Source organism: Uloborus diversus, chromosome 9 (assembly GCF_026930045.1).
Source record: "Uloborus diversus isolate 005 chromosome 9, Udiv.v.3.1, whole genome shotgun sequence".
NCBI lineage: Eukaryota > Metazoa > Arthropoda > Arachnida > Araneae > Uloboridae > Uloborus > Uloborus diversus.
Window position 1 is genome coordinate 41770371 of NC_072739.1, and position 20347 is coordinate 41790717.

The 20347-nt window shown below is 33.5% G+C and overlaps 1 protein-coding gene across 1 annotated transcript in view; it reads left to right on the plus strand.

Moving 5' to 3' along the window:
- LOC129230175 (GTPase-activating protein and VPS9 domain-containing protein 1-like) overlaps window positions 1-20347 on the plus strand; it is a 145680-nt gene that overhangs the window by 13893 nt on the left and 111440 nt on the right. The window contains exons 3-4 of the mRNA XM_054864577.1: window positions 14941-15954; window positions 17174-17305. Coding sequence (XP_054720552.1) covers window positions 14941-15954; window positions 17174-17305 — 1146 coding nt within the window. The remainder of the gene's footprint in view (window positions 1-14940; window positions 15955-17173; window positions 17306-20347) is intronic.

The following is a 20347-nucleotide window of genomic DNA, read 5'->3' on the forward strand; positions in this document are numbered from 1 at the left end:
ATGGCACTTGAGTTTACGAAAAAAGATTTGGCATCAGGTATATCTGTGCCTCGGGCAACTAAATCATCAGCATCTCGCTTCAATTCTGCACCAATGCCATCAGCGGCCCCCTTTCCATGGCCACTCCCAAAGAAGTTCCAAGTTCCTTTAGTGAAACCATGCTTGAACAATTGCTCGTGTGTTAAATAGGTAGATTTTTTTTTTCTGCTGATACTGTGAGCTAGGGCCGTCTGAAAAAATAGGAAGCACATTTATACTTGGACTCTTATTTTTGAGTATTTCAATTATTGGCTGTAAATGTGCCCATATTGCTGGTGGACTATGGTCATTTATAGGTGAAATGGAGCAAAACGAAGTTGGCTTAACTTCATTGGCCATATATATCAAACCAGTGTGTAACATCACCTGGTTTCGTGAGCTTCCAAAGTGAAATGACTGAACTTCTTTAGAAAACTTCAGAAACTAACAAGAAAACTTCCATTCTGTGAATATTGTGTTAGCATTTTATTAACACTTGATTGCGAACAATGTAAATAGTTCGCAATACCACATTGATTTTTACCGTAACGATACAAATCCACGATACATAGTTTAACGGATTCAGGACTATCACTCATACGGTCCATTTCAAGGCGAATAAGCAAATAATCTGCAAAAAGAATATCAAGAATACTAACTTAAAAGAAAATCGTCTGCATTTAATCAATGATGCCAGCAGTTATGAATTGGTGATAATTAAAGGAACATTAATGTGAAATATTCTAATATTTTAACCACTTGAATAAATATTCTAATATTTTGACTTTTCAAAATTCATTTTTTTTTTTATTAATCTCTTCAAATATATTAATTTTAAGACAATAAATACGTTTAATCAACAATAAGTCCTTAGTAAAATTGTCATTATTGTAATATTTTGAATATGAGCTGTACTTGACGAGCTCCTAATTTGGCTACAACATTAAGAGGTTGAGCAACTGTTAATACCCCAGTTTCATCTAGGTTGTAGACTTTTCAGCTGTAACTGCACCATAATTCAGAGTGCTCATAGTTGTTGAAAAAATCAGCAACATTTGCATTTTTGAAAGCTTTAGCTCTTGAAAAGCTGGTGTTTTCCAGTTTTCTCCTTGGTAAGCTGGTAGATGATGCTTCATAAAACCTTTCACCCAGTTAATTCGAGAAGTTTTATTCTGGTCCCAGCTACTTGAAACTTTTGAGTCCAGACATTTTGCATAATCAAACGCAAATATTTGGGTCATTTTCACCATATGCTTACATTTCAGTGTTTTTTTTTCTTTTTTTTAAGACATAATTTTAAAAAAGAAATATTTTGCATATGAGAATAAATGCTTAAAGTAAATGAAAAAGTAATTAGTCAAGCACTTTGATCAGTATTTTGATACATAAATGATATTTTAGTGTTAGGTCACGAGGCAAATTGTCAAGTCTGTTACCATACAAAATTATATAAAATTCTTACCTTTAAATTTTATAACAGTTCTTAAGATGAAGTTACTTAGAAGAACTACATGTCTCTAAAGTTCAAAACATAATAATTGCCAATAACACTTAAATTAAATTGAAAAGCATTTAAAGCCACAATTTTCAATCACTTAGCAATTTAAACAAGAACTTTTTTAAATAATAAGAATATACATTTCATTTAAAATACTGTATTTTAAGAAAATTGTATTTCCTGTTTTTAATTAAAAGAAAAATAATCATAAAATAGAAAAAAAATATTATATATGAAAATATCCTTTAAAACCTAGTGATAACAACAGACTTGACGTTCAGTAACGGATTTGACCCTTACCAAATGTCAAGTCTGTTACTGCAGTTTTAATCATATTTTCATGTTTATATGTATTACTTCATTATTTTAATATTATTTTGCTTTCTAAAAAACAAATATAATTTAATTAGTCTGTTATTTAATTTTCAAATTGATTAGTATATTTGATTTCAAAGTAAAACAGATACTACAAGTAATTACACATTATATAAAACTTTTAGAATAACACTTGTAGTAACTTAGACTATATTCTATATGAAAATTTTACAACTTCATTTCTCATATGTGTTCAATGGAAATGGAAATTCATAGAATATTCTGTTTCCTTTTAATTTTAGTTTTGGCTGTGGCAAAATTCCTTGTATTTGCTCAAATTTAACATAGGAAATGTCATTTTCATCTATATGAAAAACTCTCCTTTTGGAATCATTTGCTTTCAGGCACATAATTTTAATTTCACCATCTTCATCTATTTTTTCCTGAATTACTGGATTTCTTGGATCAATCTTTTCTTATTGTTATTTGTAGTTTTATATTTGTCTTGTAATGTTTTTTGAAATACATTCTGCAGAAATAACTGACGTGCAACTGGATGATTTCTAGTTATTTTCTCTTTAAAATGTTTTTTTATTGCAGCAAATGTTTTTGTTTTGGGAGTCATCTGTTCCTCTGCTACTTGATTTTGAGATATATTTTTCCTTGACCATCTTTTCTGATACATTCGGACTTTGTGTTTTAAATCTTCATTTTCTTTTTGTAGCTTAAGGTTATCTCTTGAAAGTTTGCTTCGATTTCTATTTACAATTTTCCTTCCTCTTTTTTTATTCCCAGAAACTTTAGTATTTACATCTGTCTCATTACATTCAGTTTTTTTATTATTTCTTGGAGTGTTTTCTAAGTCTGAGGATTGAGTTTTCCTCAATCGACATTCTGCTTGCTTTTCTCGACAGTATTTTCTTTTATGCCTCTGGCCTCTAGCTGATAAGTCACTGATCTTTTTGCGAGAAGTTTTTTGCCTATAAAATACAAAGAATACTTTAAATGCTTTGCAAACAGAATTAATTGAACAACATTAAGTTATTTTATTATTACTTTTTTTCCCCCATTTATTTATTGTAAAAACCAAGCTTCATGTAAGCAAAAATTGGAGCCTATCTAAGTTTCTTTTGTAATAACTTTATTTAGTTGAAAGCCCATAATAATCATTTTTAATAAAAGGGACCCTTTTTAAAATTCAATTGTTCAGAAAATTTCATATACATTTTTTTTTTAACTCTTTAAAAATATTTTATCTCATTAAGATTTGAAATGAAATGAAATTTAGTAACATAACAAAATCTGAATAAACACTGCTAATTATAAATTAGTAGGACTAACATATACCTTTCTCTATCTTTGCTTTTGACTTGGTTATATTTTTCTACATTTTGTTTTAGCCTTTCTCTGTAGCGCCTTTGTTTTTCTGCAGGTGTTAAAGCCATCCTACATGTAAAAAAAAAAAACCTTTATTAACAACATTTGCTAAATTCTGTCAAGTCTGTTACTTTAAGTCAAATCCATTACCAGAAACACGGTAACGGACTTGACAAGTAACGGATTTGACAATCATATCAAAACATGGAAAAAATGGCTAACTTTGATAATTTGTAATAAAAATAACAATACAAGTAATCTTTAAAACTATCTACAAAACAACAATTAACCATGATATTGTAAAAAATATTATTTTAACGCTTAAAATCATGGTAACAGACTTGACAAAGAAAAAAAATACTAACCTTTTAAGAAATCTTATTTTGGTCACCACAGCAATGCTTCTCAACTGAAGAAAACAAAATGGCTAGAAATAGTTGCTTGAGAAGTTGTCACTGAATATGTGCTACCATCTGTTGGCAGAATTAAGAAACTATTTTGGCTAAAATAAAATGAAGGTAACAGACTTGACAGAAAATGGAGACAAAGTATTTTTATTGATTTACTGAAGAAAAAAAAATCCTTTAATAATTTTTTATCATTAATATAACACACTAGTAGTTTATAATTAGAATAATTTTACTTGTTTATATTAAAAAGCTAAATTAGATAATTTAAAAAGTAGTTAAACTTGGTCAAATGTAAGAGAGACGGGCATTTTTGTTTGTTTCTTGGTTAAACCACAATTCAGAACTGAACATTTAGTTATATAGTCAAAAAGAAGGGTTTCCTGCTCAGCATCAAAAACTTGATGGCTTGTGTACTTAGAACTATAGCATTTTGTGTTAGTTCCACTTGTTCCAGTTTCACCTACTAGAGAATTGATTGAATTGCTTTTTTTAAATCTATCAAATAAAGTGGAGTAGTGCATATTAAACAAGTTTGCTGCTGTTGCAATGGAGACAATACCTCTCCAGCGAACTTTAATTTTACAAGCAAAAAGAAACTTATTAATATACTACAACCAGGTTTGTCATGCATAATTTTACCATTGATTTTGGGATGATTTCTTCCTTTAGTAGGTATGCTGGTTTACACCTATCAGTAGAAATGTTGACAGCTTTTCCTTTGATCTGTAAGGAGAAATATTTGTTGTGTCTTAAAAAGACACGACGTCTTTCTAATACAGGAAAGGGGCAACTGTAAGCAGGCTCTAGAGATTTCTTTACTCTCTCTATGCCCACAAAAACATGAGAACAGGATTGAAGATCCTTGTGCAAAAAATAGTAGATCGGTTGGCACTCTTTGATTTCATAGGTTTCAAAGAAGGCATATGTTGTTGCAGCTTATTCACAAAACTGTCAGGTTCTTGATGACAAGTTGATTTCTCAAAGAACTCACCTGGCAGTCTGATGTCTGTACCATATACCATTTGAGCCAAAGAATAATTTGCGTCTTCTCGGATAGCAGCTCTAAGGCCTAGGAGAACTGTGAATAACATTTCAGTCCACCATATATTATTGTGAGCTTTGATAGCAGATTTTTGTGTGTTGTGGAAACGTTCAATTTTTCCTTGACATTGTGGATGGTAAGGTGTCTTATGAGAAATCTTTGCACCACAGATAGATGCTAAATTATGTAGCAACTCTGATCTAAATTGGCTACCAGGGTCTGTGACTATTTGACTAAGAGCCCCAAATCTACACACCCAATGCTAACAACTTTGGCAGTTATGCCTTCTATTGAAACTATTTCCACCCAACAAGAGAATCTGTCAATGCATGTCAAACAGTAAGTTTTGCCCTCAGATGGTGACATCGGGCCAACCAGGTTGATATGGCAGACACTGAATCTTGCATCAGGTTCTTGGTAAACTCAGAGTTCCGATTTAGTGTGTCTCCTTATCTTGCTTTTTTGGCAATTCAGGCGCGCTCGAGCCCATTCAGCAACTTCCTTTTTTAAACGGGCCAAACAAACCTGGCAGTCATCTGTTCAACCGTCAATTTTATGCCAGGATGACAAAACCCATGAAAATGGTTTTACAGGTGCTTCCTGAATGCTTTTGGTAGGTATGGAAGGATCTTATTTTGAGAGCCGTCACACCACAATATTTTGGGAGATGGAAGGTCATATTCCTTTAGTGAAAGTACAGAGGTTTTATTCTGCATTAGATTCTGTAACTCTGGGTCACTTTCTTGCTCTTTTGCTATCTCTTTATAGTTAACCATCCACACTTCTTGAAATCTGGAGATGGTATCTGCTACCAAATTATCTTTTCCACTGATATGCCTGATATCAGTTGTAAATTGGGAGATGTACTGCAGTTGACGCAGCTGTCGAGGAGATGCCTTCTCGTTTTTCTGCTTAAAGGCAAAGGTGAGAGGGTTATGGTTGGTGAAAACCCAAAACTCTCGGCCTTTGAGCATATACTGGAAATTTTTCACAGAAAGATATACTCCTAACAACTCATAATCATATGTGCTGTATGCTCGCTGTGTATCATGCATCTTCTTGGAGTAGAAGGCAATGGGTTTCCAGTTACCATCTTCTAGTTACTCAAGTAACAAACCAATAGCTCAATCTGATGTGTCCGTGTACAAAGACAACGAACAATCCAGTTTGGAGAAACGTATCAGGGCAGTATTCGCCAGATCTAGCTTGCATTTCTCAAACTGTTTTTTTTTTTTTGCTTCATCAGTCCAGGGAACTTTTCGTTTGTCTTTTTTCTTTGCTCCTTTTAGAAACTCATGTGAAAGTGCTTGGTTCTTTGCAGCGTCTTTAAGATATCTTCGGTAGAAGTTTATCATGTCAAGGGAGGTTCGCAGCATTTCAGGCAATTTATAATTCAATATAACTTCAACATTTTCCGGAAGAGGGCGGAAACAACTGGTGTGATCAGATATCCCAAAAATTCTATTTCCTTTACACAGAACACAGACTTTGCCACATTGATACACATGCCATACTTGGCTACCTTTCAAACCCTAACTTTAGATGTTGTTGATGTTCTTCTTTAGATAACGAAGCAATTAGTACATCGTTCAAGTATGCGAACAAGAAGTCTAGTCCTTGAAAAACCTCGTTTATTAAACGCTGAAAACATGAAGGGGCGATTCTAAGCTGGAAGCTCATGACAATGAATTCAAACAACCCAAACCGAGTGATAATTGCTGTTTTGGGCTTATCTTTTTCAACTATGGGCATCTGGTAGTATGCTTTGAAAAGGTCAAGCTTTGAGAAGATCGATTTTCCTTCTAATACAGGGTTAGTACGTTCCTTCAAAACTCCTCCAATACTCCTTCAATTAGGAAATTCTTTTGAAGAGCCCTTCAAACTCCTTCATTTTGGTTTAAACTCCTTCAAAAATCCTTCTTTTTTAGTTCAAGGCCACATAATCTTCCTCTATCACAGTAACTTAGTATACTTCGGTTGACAACTAACTTCGTCACAAAAGTGATGTTAATGTAGTAATTTTGTGCATTTTTTTTTTTTTTTTTTGTGATTTACAAATTTATCATGGTCAATTCATGAAAGTTGAAGGTGAAAGTAGTATTAGAAGACTAAGACAGGTCATAAGTGAAGTAAAAGATACTTAAACGGTGCTCGGCTATTTTTTCAAGTGTAATGATTATTGTTTTCCCCTCAACCACACTCTCAACAGCCAAAGTCAGGTTGTCCAATTATTATTTAAATATTTAAAAATACATAAGTAGATGTACTATATTAAGTGAGTGTGTTAAAAAAAGAATTGTTTAGTTAATCGCAGTTATGATATTGTAAAAAGTCATTCATCCACAAGTGATATGCCTTGAGGAGGAGACAGACTCTTGAAATTGTGAGGAGGGGAAGAGAGAGGGTGATAAAAAGTGACATCACACAGTTATTGTAACTATATGTTTGTAAAAAATATGACATGTGACAAGAGAAGGAGTTAGGTGAAGTGTTATAAAGGGGGAATGGAGTCAAATAGGTTGAAAAAAATGTGACATCATTTATTGACACTCCATTAGTGTACTCCTTCAAAACTCCTTCATTTTATTTCTGAAATTGAGTGCGAACCCTGTAATATGAAGTGAAAATCTTCTATACGTGGTATTGGATATCAATCGGGAATTGTCTGAGCATTTTTAATCTGTGATAGTCTCCACATGGTCTAAGTTTCCCATCCTTTTTAGTGACAATATGCAAAGGACTAGCCCAGGGTGATTGGGATGGCCTGATGATGTTGTTTTCCAGCAGGAATTGAACACATGATTTGACACTGAGCTTAGTTCCCATCTGGAACTAGGACATTATTATTTCCACAGAGTTCCCATCTGAAACACATGTTAAATCTTTTGCTTAAAACTCATCTGTTGTGTCTTCTCCCCCTTGAATGGAATTTTTCCCACTAGTGGCCACTTAGTCTAAAAAGTCTCTAGGACTGGTCTTTAATAATAAAACAAAAGCATTACTGCAACACAAAACTTCACAGCGTAATATTTTTTATTACATACATATTTCCATGACTATAATCATTTCATTTTAGGCTTTTAATTATCTTTGCTTTATTAGGACACTGAGAAATTTTGTGACCCGTAACATTACAACCAAAACATTTAATGTGTTAGTTTGAAGAGCTTGTTTGCGAACGAGTTCCGCAAGAGCTTGTTTTTCCGTCATATTTCAAATTATTTTGTATTTTATAGGATTTTGGAACTTTTGTACTCACCTTTTTAAGATGAAATCTTGCCGTCTCATACTCATCTAGTTTATTTACCAAATAATTTGCTTTATTTAACTTTTATAATTCCTCAACAAAATGATCTCTTAATTCAAACAGTATTCTCTTAATCTTATCAGCTACAAAAAAAATCTTTTGTCTCTTCAAAGCTTTCGAAGGCTAATCCTTTTATCCACTCTTCTAGAAAGTTGTTTAATTTGTAAATGTACTCACGCCATGACGCATTTACTTCTTTTTTTATGCATAAAGATATTCTGCCTAAACTATTCTGATGTAAGGCTGAATTGTTTTAATAAAGAGCTATGACATATCTGTAATCATTGGTTTGCGGATCAGGTTCTCACGCTACTAAGTTAGCTATGTCTAATGATAGAAACCTAAAAGGTAAATGACCCAACTTTCTTTTGGAATGTTCATTCAACTTATTTGTTTTTCAAATAACAAAAAATAAATGCGAATGTTACCATTTTTATTGAAGCAAGACAGAAGTTTAGATATGTTGATGTTTGAGATGGCGATGTTTACTATGCTGTTGGAGTTGTTTGGATTCTATCTCTAATCTTTTCAACTCATATTAACTACCCTTCAACTCGGATTATGCATTTTGTTCTCATTTATCCTGCATTCACTTGCTAATACCAAACCAAAACCTGTGGCACGACAGCCCGTGAAGGCCGAGGCCTACTGTGCCCAACTCTGTTTTCCTGGCCAGGGGCTCGGGGTACAAGGCAGATGTTCCGGTTAGGTGGTCAGCCTACCTCGGAACCCCCAGTGTTTGGTTCCCGAGTATGCTTGGTACTCATTTTATCGACCCACTGAAGGGATGAGCGACTGAGTCAACCGTGCCGGACCTGGAAATAGAACCCGAGCCTGTGGCCTGGGAGCGCAAAGCGCTACCGCTAAGCCACTGGGCTTCATTCGCCTGACAATAACTTTAGTAAATTCTTCATTATATTCTGAACCACCTGTTATTAATTTAACTAAATCTGCTATTTTTGGGTTGTGACCAACTGTTAGCCCAAAAGGTGCTAGGGTTAACCTCAATTTTATGCTTATTGCATTATTCATATTTTTCTTTCTTAGAGTTTAATCTGACCGTGTAATTACCTGCAATGGTATAGTAAAAGTCAGTTCTATTTCCAGTTTTTCCTCTTCTTTGCCTCTCTCTAGCCCATTTAATTTATTCACAAGTGGTCCCCTGAACACTTTTTAATGAATTTCCCGTTCAATTTGATTTTTACTCAAAGGTTATATCAAATTAAATTTTCTTTCATTTTTACTTTTATCTGTTAATTCTCCCCAACTTTCATTCTCGTTGAAATTTACATTAATATATTCTGTGAGCGTTTTAGTTTCTGGATCCCAGATTCTGTAGCGTTGTGTTCTAATGGCATAAACTACCATAATACTTTTGATAGCTCTGATATCCATCTTCTTTAGTTTGGATTTGGGTTGGCAATACAGCGGAAGACACATAGATGCCTTACAGAAGATTTTCGGCCACAGAACAAGTCAAATGGGGTATCGTCAACATTTATGACAACACTAGCTGCGTCACCCGGCTTTGCACGGTCCACCTCGAAAATAAAAGTTATGTTAAGTGACGCGAGTTCAACACTCAGGCTTGAACCAAAAAAAAAAGTCAGTGAATTTTTGCGGCAGATTGCGGAAAAAAACCCAAAAAGTAAACATTTCAAATCCCGATTACAGGAAAAGCCTCAAAACAAAAACAAGAATTTTACCTGTTCATATTCGAGGAAAAAAATGGCAACAGATCTTTCAAATCTCAATGATTTTCTTCACGCTATAAATTTTAATAAAAGCGTTCATCCGGAAAGTTGAGTTGAAGCACTGAATAATAATTTGAATGGAGGAAAGCCTTCGAAAAATATGGATTTTATTTTGAAATCTAAGAGTCATAATTAATAATTTTTAATTGATATCTCCGCTAATTATTATCGGAGGATTATGTTAAATAGCCAAACATGAAGACGGGAAGATGACGAATCCATCGATACCTGGTTCGATGGTCAGTTCACTGTCGTTCGGGAGAAGAAGCTTGGACATAGATAGATAGATAGATAGATACTCAGATTTTATATGTATAAGATTACAATGACTAACATAATTGAAACATGGGGTTGCTTCCACCCACAATTCAGCCCCAAACCAGAATCTTTCAACATGGACTGAACTCTGTTCATTATAGTGAAGTTATATCTTTCTACGACCCCGTTTATTTATGTGGTAAAGGGGTATTGAAACTGGTTTGTCCTTTCAGTTTCAATCCCCCGGGTGGTGAGATATTCTTCAAAATTTTGGTTAACAACTCTTTTCCATTGTCGGAACAGACTGCCAAAATTTTCTCGTTTAAAAACCTCTGTCTTCTTTTGAAAATTGGGTCAAAACACTAAAGACTTCACTTTTTGCCTTTAAAAAGACAACCTATGACTTTTGGGAAAAATCATCAAAAATAAAAAATATATATTTTTCCCCCTCAGGGACTCAGTCTGAAAGGCCCTGTGAGGTCCATGTGGACTAACTGAAAAGCCGAGTTTCTTCATCTTTCTGGCACTGGTTTGAACGAACATTTCCTCTTTTTTTCCAAGGTGACATGGTTCACAATTAGGCTTGGGCTGTTTCTTAATTTCTAATCCTTGGAAGGCACCCAGTTCATTAGTTTCAACAATAGCGTCCATGCTTGTATGTGACAAAATCTTTTGTGCCACCTTCAATGTCAATATTTATTTACAATATGAACCTTTTCAGAGTGGCCCTTGGTTCTCAAAACACTAGCATGGTGAGAATTCTCACAACTAATGTAAAAGCTAGATTAAAAAAAAACCCTATTAATTCAGTTTGCTGTATAGTTTCATATTTTCCTGCACAAATTTTTCCAGGCAACCATTTAAGTTTCAAACCCTGACTGTGTGTTCAAGAACAGGAAGGAGATTGCAAAGGAGATCGCCCAGTAATGTTAGAGCATAGAAAACATTGTTTAAACTAATTGTAACTAGTTTACCATCAGATTCAATTTTAAAAATTACTTTACTTATGCCCTCCACCTTACTTTTCACATTTCCAACAGCCACCTCCGTTTGTATATTCTGGTCTGATTTTAATTCTGAGAATCAAAATTTTTCTCTACAAAAATGAGAAATACTACCACTGTCCAAAAACCACATATTTTCACACTTTAGCAGGGGGGTGTTGGTATAAATTTCATTATTATCACTAACTGAACAAAACATTCCAGCCTCAGGGTCTTCCTTAGTTTGAACTTTCACATTTTTATCTTGTTTCACTTTGTTTTGGCTCTAACACCGAAAAGCTATAGGTCTTTTCTTTTTACAAGAGTGACACGTCTTATTTTTAAAAAAGGATCAACCTTTATCATTTGTTATTCAGGGTTTACCTGGTTTCAAAAACATCGCTGAATTCTGTAGGTCAAGCTCTTTGGCAAAATACCAAATCATGCCTTCTTTGACTAACTTTTCATCTTTCACTTTACAGAAGTTAAATTTCCCTTCCTTCTATATCTATAGACAGCCTGGACAATACTGTGAAAATTTGAAAGCAAAAATCGAATCAATTGGAAGGTTTTAATTCTAATGACCTACCCGTTTTCGGCCAATTGATTGAAAATTTCCTCCAACCTTGCAGCGAATAACCCAACTGATTATCCTTCATTTATTTTGCAAGAAAAGTAGGATTCCCACAATGCAACTATTTTGGTCAAGGATAGGAGTTCAAAATTAGTTTTTTAAGTTTTTCAAGCTTCCCTTGGATCTTCTAAATCATCAATCAATCTCCTTAAGTCATTTAGTAGATTATGGCTAGGGCTTAACCACATCTCTTTCTGTAGCGACTTGAGATTTCTCCCTCTAACTTATTTTAAGTGACATCCCATAAATCACTCTCTATCAGCACCATTTTTTTTGTCCTTTGACCAGGTTGCCCAATTATGGGAGCCCAACTTCTCGACATTTCGGTAGTCCCTATTCATTTTTGAAAAAATGATTCAATTTTCCTCCGGGCAGATAAACTACGCTTACTGCTACCACTTGTTAATCTGGGAACTATTAAAAGGCTGAAGCTACACAAAAGCAGACTGCTAATTGCCGAGTTAATTTGAGATCATGGTCTGCCAGTCTGCTGGGAGGAAATAATGCATGAATACTATTAGCAAATATTTAAACAATTCAACTCTAACTAAAACAGGACATTAAAACAATCTCCTAACCAGAGGCAAAAACCGTCAAGCAAAAGCACTTCTAATAAAAGTGTTGGCATAATTAGAATTTAAGGTTAAGTATCCAGTATTTTATTTGAGAACATTAAACTAAACCAACATTAAATGGCCTTGAAATGTCAAGTTGGAGACAAGTAAAAAGCATATATCAGGAAAATTCATTTATTTAAATTCGACTTGGAAAAGTGTAACAAACATCCCCGTTAAAACGACTCCCAAAAATATCACAACAAAGAAGTTCCATAAGTTCAAAGAATAAAAAAATCACCAGTATGCAGATGATAACACAAGGTAGTCCTGAGTTGGTAATCCAAGGCGCATGTCAAGTTGGCCGAATTAAACTCCAGGAACACAACACTTGTTGGGATAGGTAATCCACATGAGATGATTCTGTGAGTTATCCAATGGAACGTCCGGAACTCCTTTCCTTGGCAATATCAATTTGCCGGACACAAAATAAGCACATCTTCACCTGGTCTCATTTCATTACCAGGACTTTCAATTCAATGATCCGCAATGTTTTTCTTTTTTGTTGACACACGCTTGTTTATAGTTGAAGAGGTGCTCAAAGAGTTCTTTTTCTCTTTCACTGAAAGAACTGCAGACGTATGATTCATCAATTGAATTTGCTTGGTGCTCGATTCTTTAGCATGACGAAATTTCATGGGACTGTTCTAAATTTAAATCCGATTCTATCAAAAGCTTTTCTTTAACTGCAACATCTTTTATACCGATAATCAAAAGGTTTTGAATTAAATTTTCTTCTTGCATTTCAAAATTGCAATCTTTATCTAAAACCATCTAGTTAGTTGTGAACGAATCAACACTTTCATTGTCACCTTGAATGCAATTAAAAAACTTGTATTCTTATAGCTTTAACTGTATTCTTCTTTGGTGTGAAATAATCATCGAAACTTTTTAATACAGTGTCATATTTCTTAGAGTTTGCAGAGCTTAATCCAAAACTATTAAAAATATCTAAAAAGTCCTCGCCCATAGACGTTAGCCACAATGCTACTATTAACTTATCTACCTTATTTGCTTTTTCTGTTTTCTTTAGATAGAAATTAAACCTTTGTTTGAATGTTTTCCAATTTTCTGAATGTCATCTTCTAAGCATAGTGATGATGGCGACTTAGCCTCCATTTTGAATGTGTGAAAAAATAATTCAACATACAGTTCTGCAAGGTAATCCCAATCAAAATCTTGCTAAAACACATGAATTAAATGCACTTTATAAAATTCCACAGTGGTTTCATTAGGTGCCACCATGTTACATATTTATGAGCAATACGGGGGGTTCTACAACATGTGAGGAATCACAACACAAATGAGGAGGACACCTAGAGTAGATGTCTAACCGCAGACGTATGACTCATCAATTGAATTTGCTTGGTTTGGATTGATTGAGGTTTTTGGTGCAAGAACCTTAGTAGGCTATACTGCGCCAAAAAATTGAGTAGTGGAAAAAAGATCCAAAAAAGTAATTTTTAGTATGGCGCAAAGGACACAAAACTTCAAGAATTTTAAAAAATTAGTCAAAATAAACGATGCTTTAAATTTTGAGTGACGAGCCAAAAGGAATAACTGAGAAATAATTCAGAGTAAGATAAAAACGTCAACAAAACAAAAACAAGACATTAACAAGAACATAAGAAGCAACACTAAAACAAAGACAAAAAGCCAATCTCCTGAAGGAAGGGGAACAATTTGGGATGTCCCCTAAAAGTTCCTTCAGAGATGGATGGAGCCAATTGAAAAATTTAAAACGAATATGATTGAAAATTGGATAATGGGGGAGGATATGCAACACTGTTTGAGAATTTGTTCCTTGTTTGTTTTGTCTGTTTGATTCTTTAGCATGGCAATATTTCATGATACTCATTGCATCTTCAATTAATATTAAAGCTATATCAATTCCTAGAAAAGATTTTAATTTGCTTTCCTGTTCTATGGTGCTATTACTGTTTCTTGTAATTTGAACTTCTTTTGTCCTATCGGGGATTTTTTCAACTTCTTTGGAATTTAGTTCCCTTATTTTGGGGAATAGTAGTGTTAATGCCATATATACATAGCTTAATTTTTGTGATTCCTTTTTTAAACGCTGCTTCAACCCTTCCCTCTAAGCTTATAATGTCTTCATAAACATGAATATTTCTTATGGTACTTTTGTCAGAAACTAGTTCTTTGTTCTTTGAAGTAAAACCCAAAACCACAAAATTACAGGAGGAAAGTTTTTTTTTTTTCTAATTCAGAATTATCTTTAAATTTTTTAATAAAGTTCTCTCTCAAAATGTAAAAAATTACTTAATCTTCAAGAATGTGATCCTTCCTTTGACTTATCTATTCACCATAAGAATATCATAATTTTGTGGTGGGGTAGATTTTGTTTCTTTTATTCAGTTTATCATTCAAAAAACTTTCTGTTAACAATCAGCACTTTATATTAGACTCTTAACTCTTTTAACAAAGTTGACAAAAATTGTTTGGATGTACGGTGAAGATATTTTTTTTTTTCTGATTGTATGTGAATTTGCAACTAAAGATTTTTTTTTCTCCTGAGGATTAGATTTTGTTCTCTGATTAAAGAATTAATCATTAACACAATTTATGTTTGTTGTCTGTATTTATATATAATATTTAATGTGTAACTAAGTTATTCTTTTCTCAAAAATATTTTGCTCTCTTCCGTCTCAATATTCTATTTGGAGAAAAATAACGTTTTGCTTGAATTATTATTATTTATTTTTTTTACAGGTTTTCAAAGCTGCTGAGAATTTATATCATCTTTCATGGATTGCACGGCAGCAGCGATTATTATTGAATAATCTTCTGCTATCCCATGCAGATTCAAATTTATCAGCTTGTTGTCACAGATCAAATGTAGTTGAAGATGCTAATTTCATCGATTCCTACAAGCAGCTCGGAATGAACGATATCGCTTATTCGGAATTCTTGCAACACATGAGAGAAAATCCTAAAATTCTGGCGGCATGCCTGAACTACGGAGAAAAAATCGATATAAGCACCATGCAGAATGTTGTAAATATCATAATGTCTGCCATTTATGGGAATTGTATTTTGCCTGAAGACGAAATTCATGCGTTAGTTTTACTCAAAGAGCTTATGTCATTACAGCTTGCAGTGAGCGACAATCCCCGGAGATTGCTACGTCACGGCTCCTGTGCTTTCAGTAGGGTTTATAAAATATTTAACGAGTGTCTCTTCAGTGCAAAAATATTCCTCACAGCTGCGCTTCATGAACCTATAATGAACATGTTGATGGCTGATGACTTATTTTTGGATATTGACCCGAGCAAAGCTGCAATAAGATTCTTTCCTCAAGAAAGGGAGAGGCATTTCGGCAAGGAAGGTACTCCCGAGTATGCTGCTGCACTTCAGCGGCATCGGAATTGGATTGTCAGCAGGCTGGTCCACATAACAAATCGCTTCATCGATGAAATCCGCAATAACTTATACTGTTTTCCCCAAAGCTTATCCTGGCTTGCTCGCCAAATGTATAACATTGTAATGAAAGCAAAGAGAGTTGAAGTGCGTGAAGTGGGAGCCATGTGTGCTGATCTTGTCTTTGCATTCTTTATCTGTCCTGCTATTGTAGATCCTGAATCATATGGTATTACTGATACTCCAATTAGTCATATTGCACGTTTTAACTTGATGCAAGTTGCACAAATTCTTCAAGTTCTTGCAATGTCAAAGTGGGAAGAAATTGATCCAAAACTGATGGATTTATATGAAAAATTTGAAAAAGTAAGTTTTTAGAATAGTTTTCTAAAACCATTTTAATAAATTATTTTAATGTAATATAGTTCTAAAATCTTTTTGTGGTACTTTGTCATCATGGTTTTTTTCATAAGTTATTTCTATTGGAATTTTATTGAAAAGGAAATTTTAAACTGATCTGTGCACTCTCTGGTAGTTTTTAGCCTATTTGTAATCCCCCCCCCCCTTAAGCATTGATTATTTAGTACTTATAACACTTAGTATATAACACACCTCATCAGCTATTTAATTTAAAAAAAAAAAAAAAAAATCCACTTTAGCAATGGACAATATTAAAGTAGTTTGTCTTGTTTTGGTCGATAAAACTGTCATCCAGCTTTACTTTTTGAATTAATGTCGTATGACAAAGAATTGCTGTGATTAGTTTTATTCAATATTTTTAAGACAGTTAAAGTATTGTTATGTTTATGCCTTTTCGTGCATGTAATTGCTCTTGAAGCATTGAACATTCTGTAGCTTGTACTTCTACACTTATTCAAAAGCTATTATACCGCTATGAAATAGTATTTTAAAACCAGCAGCTACACCTTTTTTTCCAGAGCAAAAGACTTGGCTACTAAAATAGAAATTTTCCTGCTACTTGAGCTGTAACTTATCCTTATGTAAAAAAAAATTACAAAAATTTTAACTTTTATTGTATAATTTTAGTATTAAGTAGTTAAATTTTTAGTGCTCACATATTCAAGCTCAAAACTTTTTCTTTTTATGCAAATTTGGCTCAAAATCTAGAGTTAAATATTTAAGCAATTAAATAGATATTTTATATTACTTTAACATTTTTTGAATCATTGGTCAAGCTTTCTATTTAATGTTATCTATGAATAAGTTCAGAAGATTTTAGTTTCATGATATTCACTTTAGTAACACACAATTTTCTCATCTGAAAAAAAATAACATTCTTAAAAATATAGATGCTTTTAAATTTTCAAGAAAACTAGATAAAGATTTTTTTTTTTGTTTCATAATTGATATCTTACTTTTATGTTTGTTTAGTAGTAATGACTTAAGAGTATGTACCGAAGTTAAACGTCATGAATTGGATACACATATTTTGGTGTGCCTTGTGAGCTTTAAGCACAAACTTGCAGTGCTTGGCGATTTTCCTAGCAAAATATTTCTTTTAATGCTACTTATTATCAGTTGTTCATGATATATACCTTTCTCTAATTTCTTATATTTATTTTAGGATTGTATGTCATCACTCTTGGATTTAATATTAGAAGGAAGCACAAGTGATTCCCCGTGTGATCTTGTCACTCAGTTCCAGGATCTTAGTAGATCAGCTGTTCTTATCACCGAATCTGAGCTTATGTCATTGGTAAAGTTCCGTTTTATTTAAATTGCATTAAATGATGCTTCAATTTAGGACCTGTTTTAAACATTATTTGAAAATATGGCTAATGTATATTTTTGTGGTACATCCTAATGTAACTCATTTTAGTACTAATAACTTCATTACAAAGGTACAAAAGATTGCAAAGCAAGTTTCCAATGAAAGGAAAATATGAGGTAACATTTTTAAGTGGAATATTTTGTAACATTCTTCTACAAAAATGTAGTATATTTAGAAGCATTGCTCAAATTTTTTCCATGCATTATATCTTTCAACTAAAAGAGCTCTTTCATACCTCCAAAAGCTAAAACAGTAAATCAAAATGTGCCTGAATTTAAATTCATGAAAATGAAGACCGTTTTTCCGTTTTAAAGTAGATAAGAAAAAGAAAAGAAACTTGATTTGATTTTGTTCTGCGCCAAAGTTTAATGTTCTGTGGCCTGTTGCTTTAAAAACAGGAATTGAGCCCATTTGAGAGTTTCTGTTGAAAGTGCGTAAGTCGCAAATTAAGTTTTTCATATTAAATAACATAAACCATAATGTTTGCTACTTTATTGTGTCATTATGGATACAATTAAATTCCCTTTTAACACAGATCTATTTGTCGATCTTTAACCAATAACAAAAAAAGTTTTAAACAGAATACAAATTCAAAGTTCGTTACTAATGTCAGCAAGCCATCTGCTTGATGATCTATTTTTACATTTGAGGAATCATCAGAAATTGTAAGTACAAATATTTTCAAATATTGCGAACCTTTTTACAGATGCATTTATTAAGTTATATAATGAATTGACAATGCTAAGAGCATTTCTCAGTTCCTTTATGTCTTCACAGAATCGCATTACTACCAGTTCAAGAAGATGAGCATGACTGAGTATAGTGCTCTTGGTTCTTCATCTTTGAATTTTGCAGCAACTTGAATTTCCCACCCATATTTGAAGCAAAATTGTATGCTTGTACATGCAGTTTGCTCAAATTCATCCCTGTTTTCTGCAAATAATTTTTTATAGTCTGATGCAAATTTTCTCCCTTCGCACATAGGAGTATTTACATGAAAACACATCAAAAAAACTGGCAAAATTATTTGATGTGTTTTTTTGTTATATAATGGATTAAAATGTACTATTTAATCACAATAAGGTGTTTACTTGAAAAACAAAATAGAATTTTTTTAAAAAACAGAGCTATCTTCATCGCCTTCTATGCATTAATTGCAATTAAAAGATTGCTCATCAAGGATTAATAGGGTGTATCTGCGATCATCATATTTAGTGCTTCTTTGGAAAATAGCTTTGTTTTTCTCTGTTGCCTGGGTCTGCTACAGCTTAAATAGGGGTCAGAACTTAGTAATAGTCTGCATAATATGCCTTTATTGCAATCCACTCGGGAAAATTTTGGAGAAAAATTTAATCTGTACTGCCAGAAAGGCTTAATGCGAGCTTCCGCTGCCTCCTCTGATAATTGGCCTATTGGCAGTATTGCTTTAGCAATGACTTCAACTCCATGCATCAAAATTTTATGTACAGTTGGAGTCATACAAAGCCAACCATACAGATTTATGTACAGTTTTGCAGTATCTTGAGCAAAAGAGTCGAATTTTTTTAACATCAATGCTGAATCCACTTGAAATCACTTCTAAGATAACTTTAAACTGTAACGCCGAAACACGTGTCTGCTGTAATTTTCAAATTTGTGCTTCTACTTACGTTGTTTGGTTTGACTTTATGATTGATTAGTTGTACATCGACATCGGTGATTCGAGCTGAGTATTCAGGATGAATCTTAGTCGAATTGAAAAAAATCTTCTTAATGTGTTCCCATCATTAGTATTTCCAAACTTTTTGAATATTTACTAACACTCCCATTTCTTCTTTGAAAATGCTTTGGATATGCTCTTTCATTTCTTTCACAACTCTTTTTTCCTCAGGAAATGGTGCTTGCCATTTTTTATTGGTATTTTATAAGCCAAATGCAGAAAAGTTTCAAAGAAACAGATCCTAGGGTGAATAATTGAGAGCCCAGACTTCAATGCATCTACATTAACGGTTGTTTTAATTAATTTGTTGAAATCTTTTGACGTCTGTCCACAAATATAACACCTCATTGTTGAAGCAGTATCCATAGCAGCATTACAGATTTTCCTGTCAATCATTGTTAGCAGTAGAGTATGCTTTATTTTGCCTGCTGCGTTAATAGTGGACAAATTTGTTTCTGTAAGCTACAAAGTAATTATGTAGAAATTAAGTAGTGAGGCTTGGTTTTCCATATATGCAATTTCCTCTTTGGTTACATCTTTTGACTCACTTACAAAGCCTATGCATGTAGGCCAGCAGAATCTAACAGAGGAAGGGACTGGGTTTTGCCATAGCACTTTTTTTTTTCTTCTTCAATAACGAGGGCTAATCTTAAAGGAACTAGCAAGCTTTGAAAAATATTTGCATCACTATCTGTACTGTTTTTAAACTTCTGCTTATATTGTGTTTGCTGGGATCCATCGCATCTCCATTTGGATATCAGTACTATATTTTGGGTTTCTTCCTCTGAGCACGTTTCTGCATCTTTTGCTATATACTTATACAGTCGCAATGCCATGTGATCAAGCAGTACTCGAAGTTTCATTTCAGAGGAAGTTTGTCACTTGTATTGACTCTTCATACGGGTAGCATTCTTTTTTAGCATTTTTTATACTAGAATAACAGGGATAGATATTTTTGTTAGCATTGTATATTACTTCCCACTGCCTTTTAGTGAAGTCACCTTTGACAAAGATAGTGAAAGCTTCTTGAGGGGTGTGTTTTTTAGCAACAGTTTGGTTGTTGGCAGAAATAATATTTTTCCGAAGCTTGGTTGCCTTAGTTGGCGAAAAACCTACTTTTATTATTTTCGATGTGTCACTATTTCCTGTAGTACGTTGGCTGACTCCAGCTGCATATGTTAGTTCCTGAACAGGCGCCTGCTCTCGCAGTTCCTTAGTTTTTCGACGCTTACTACGGTCACATGGCTCTTTAAAGTCCTTTGATGGTC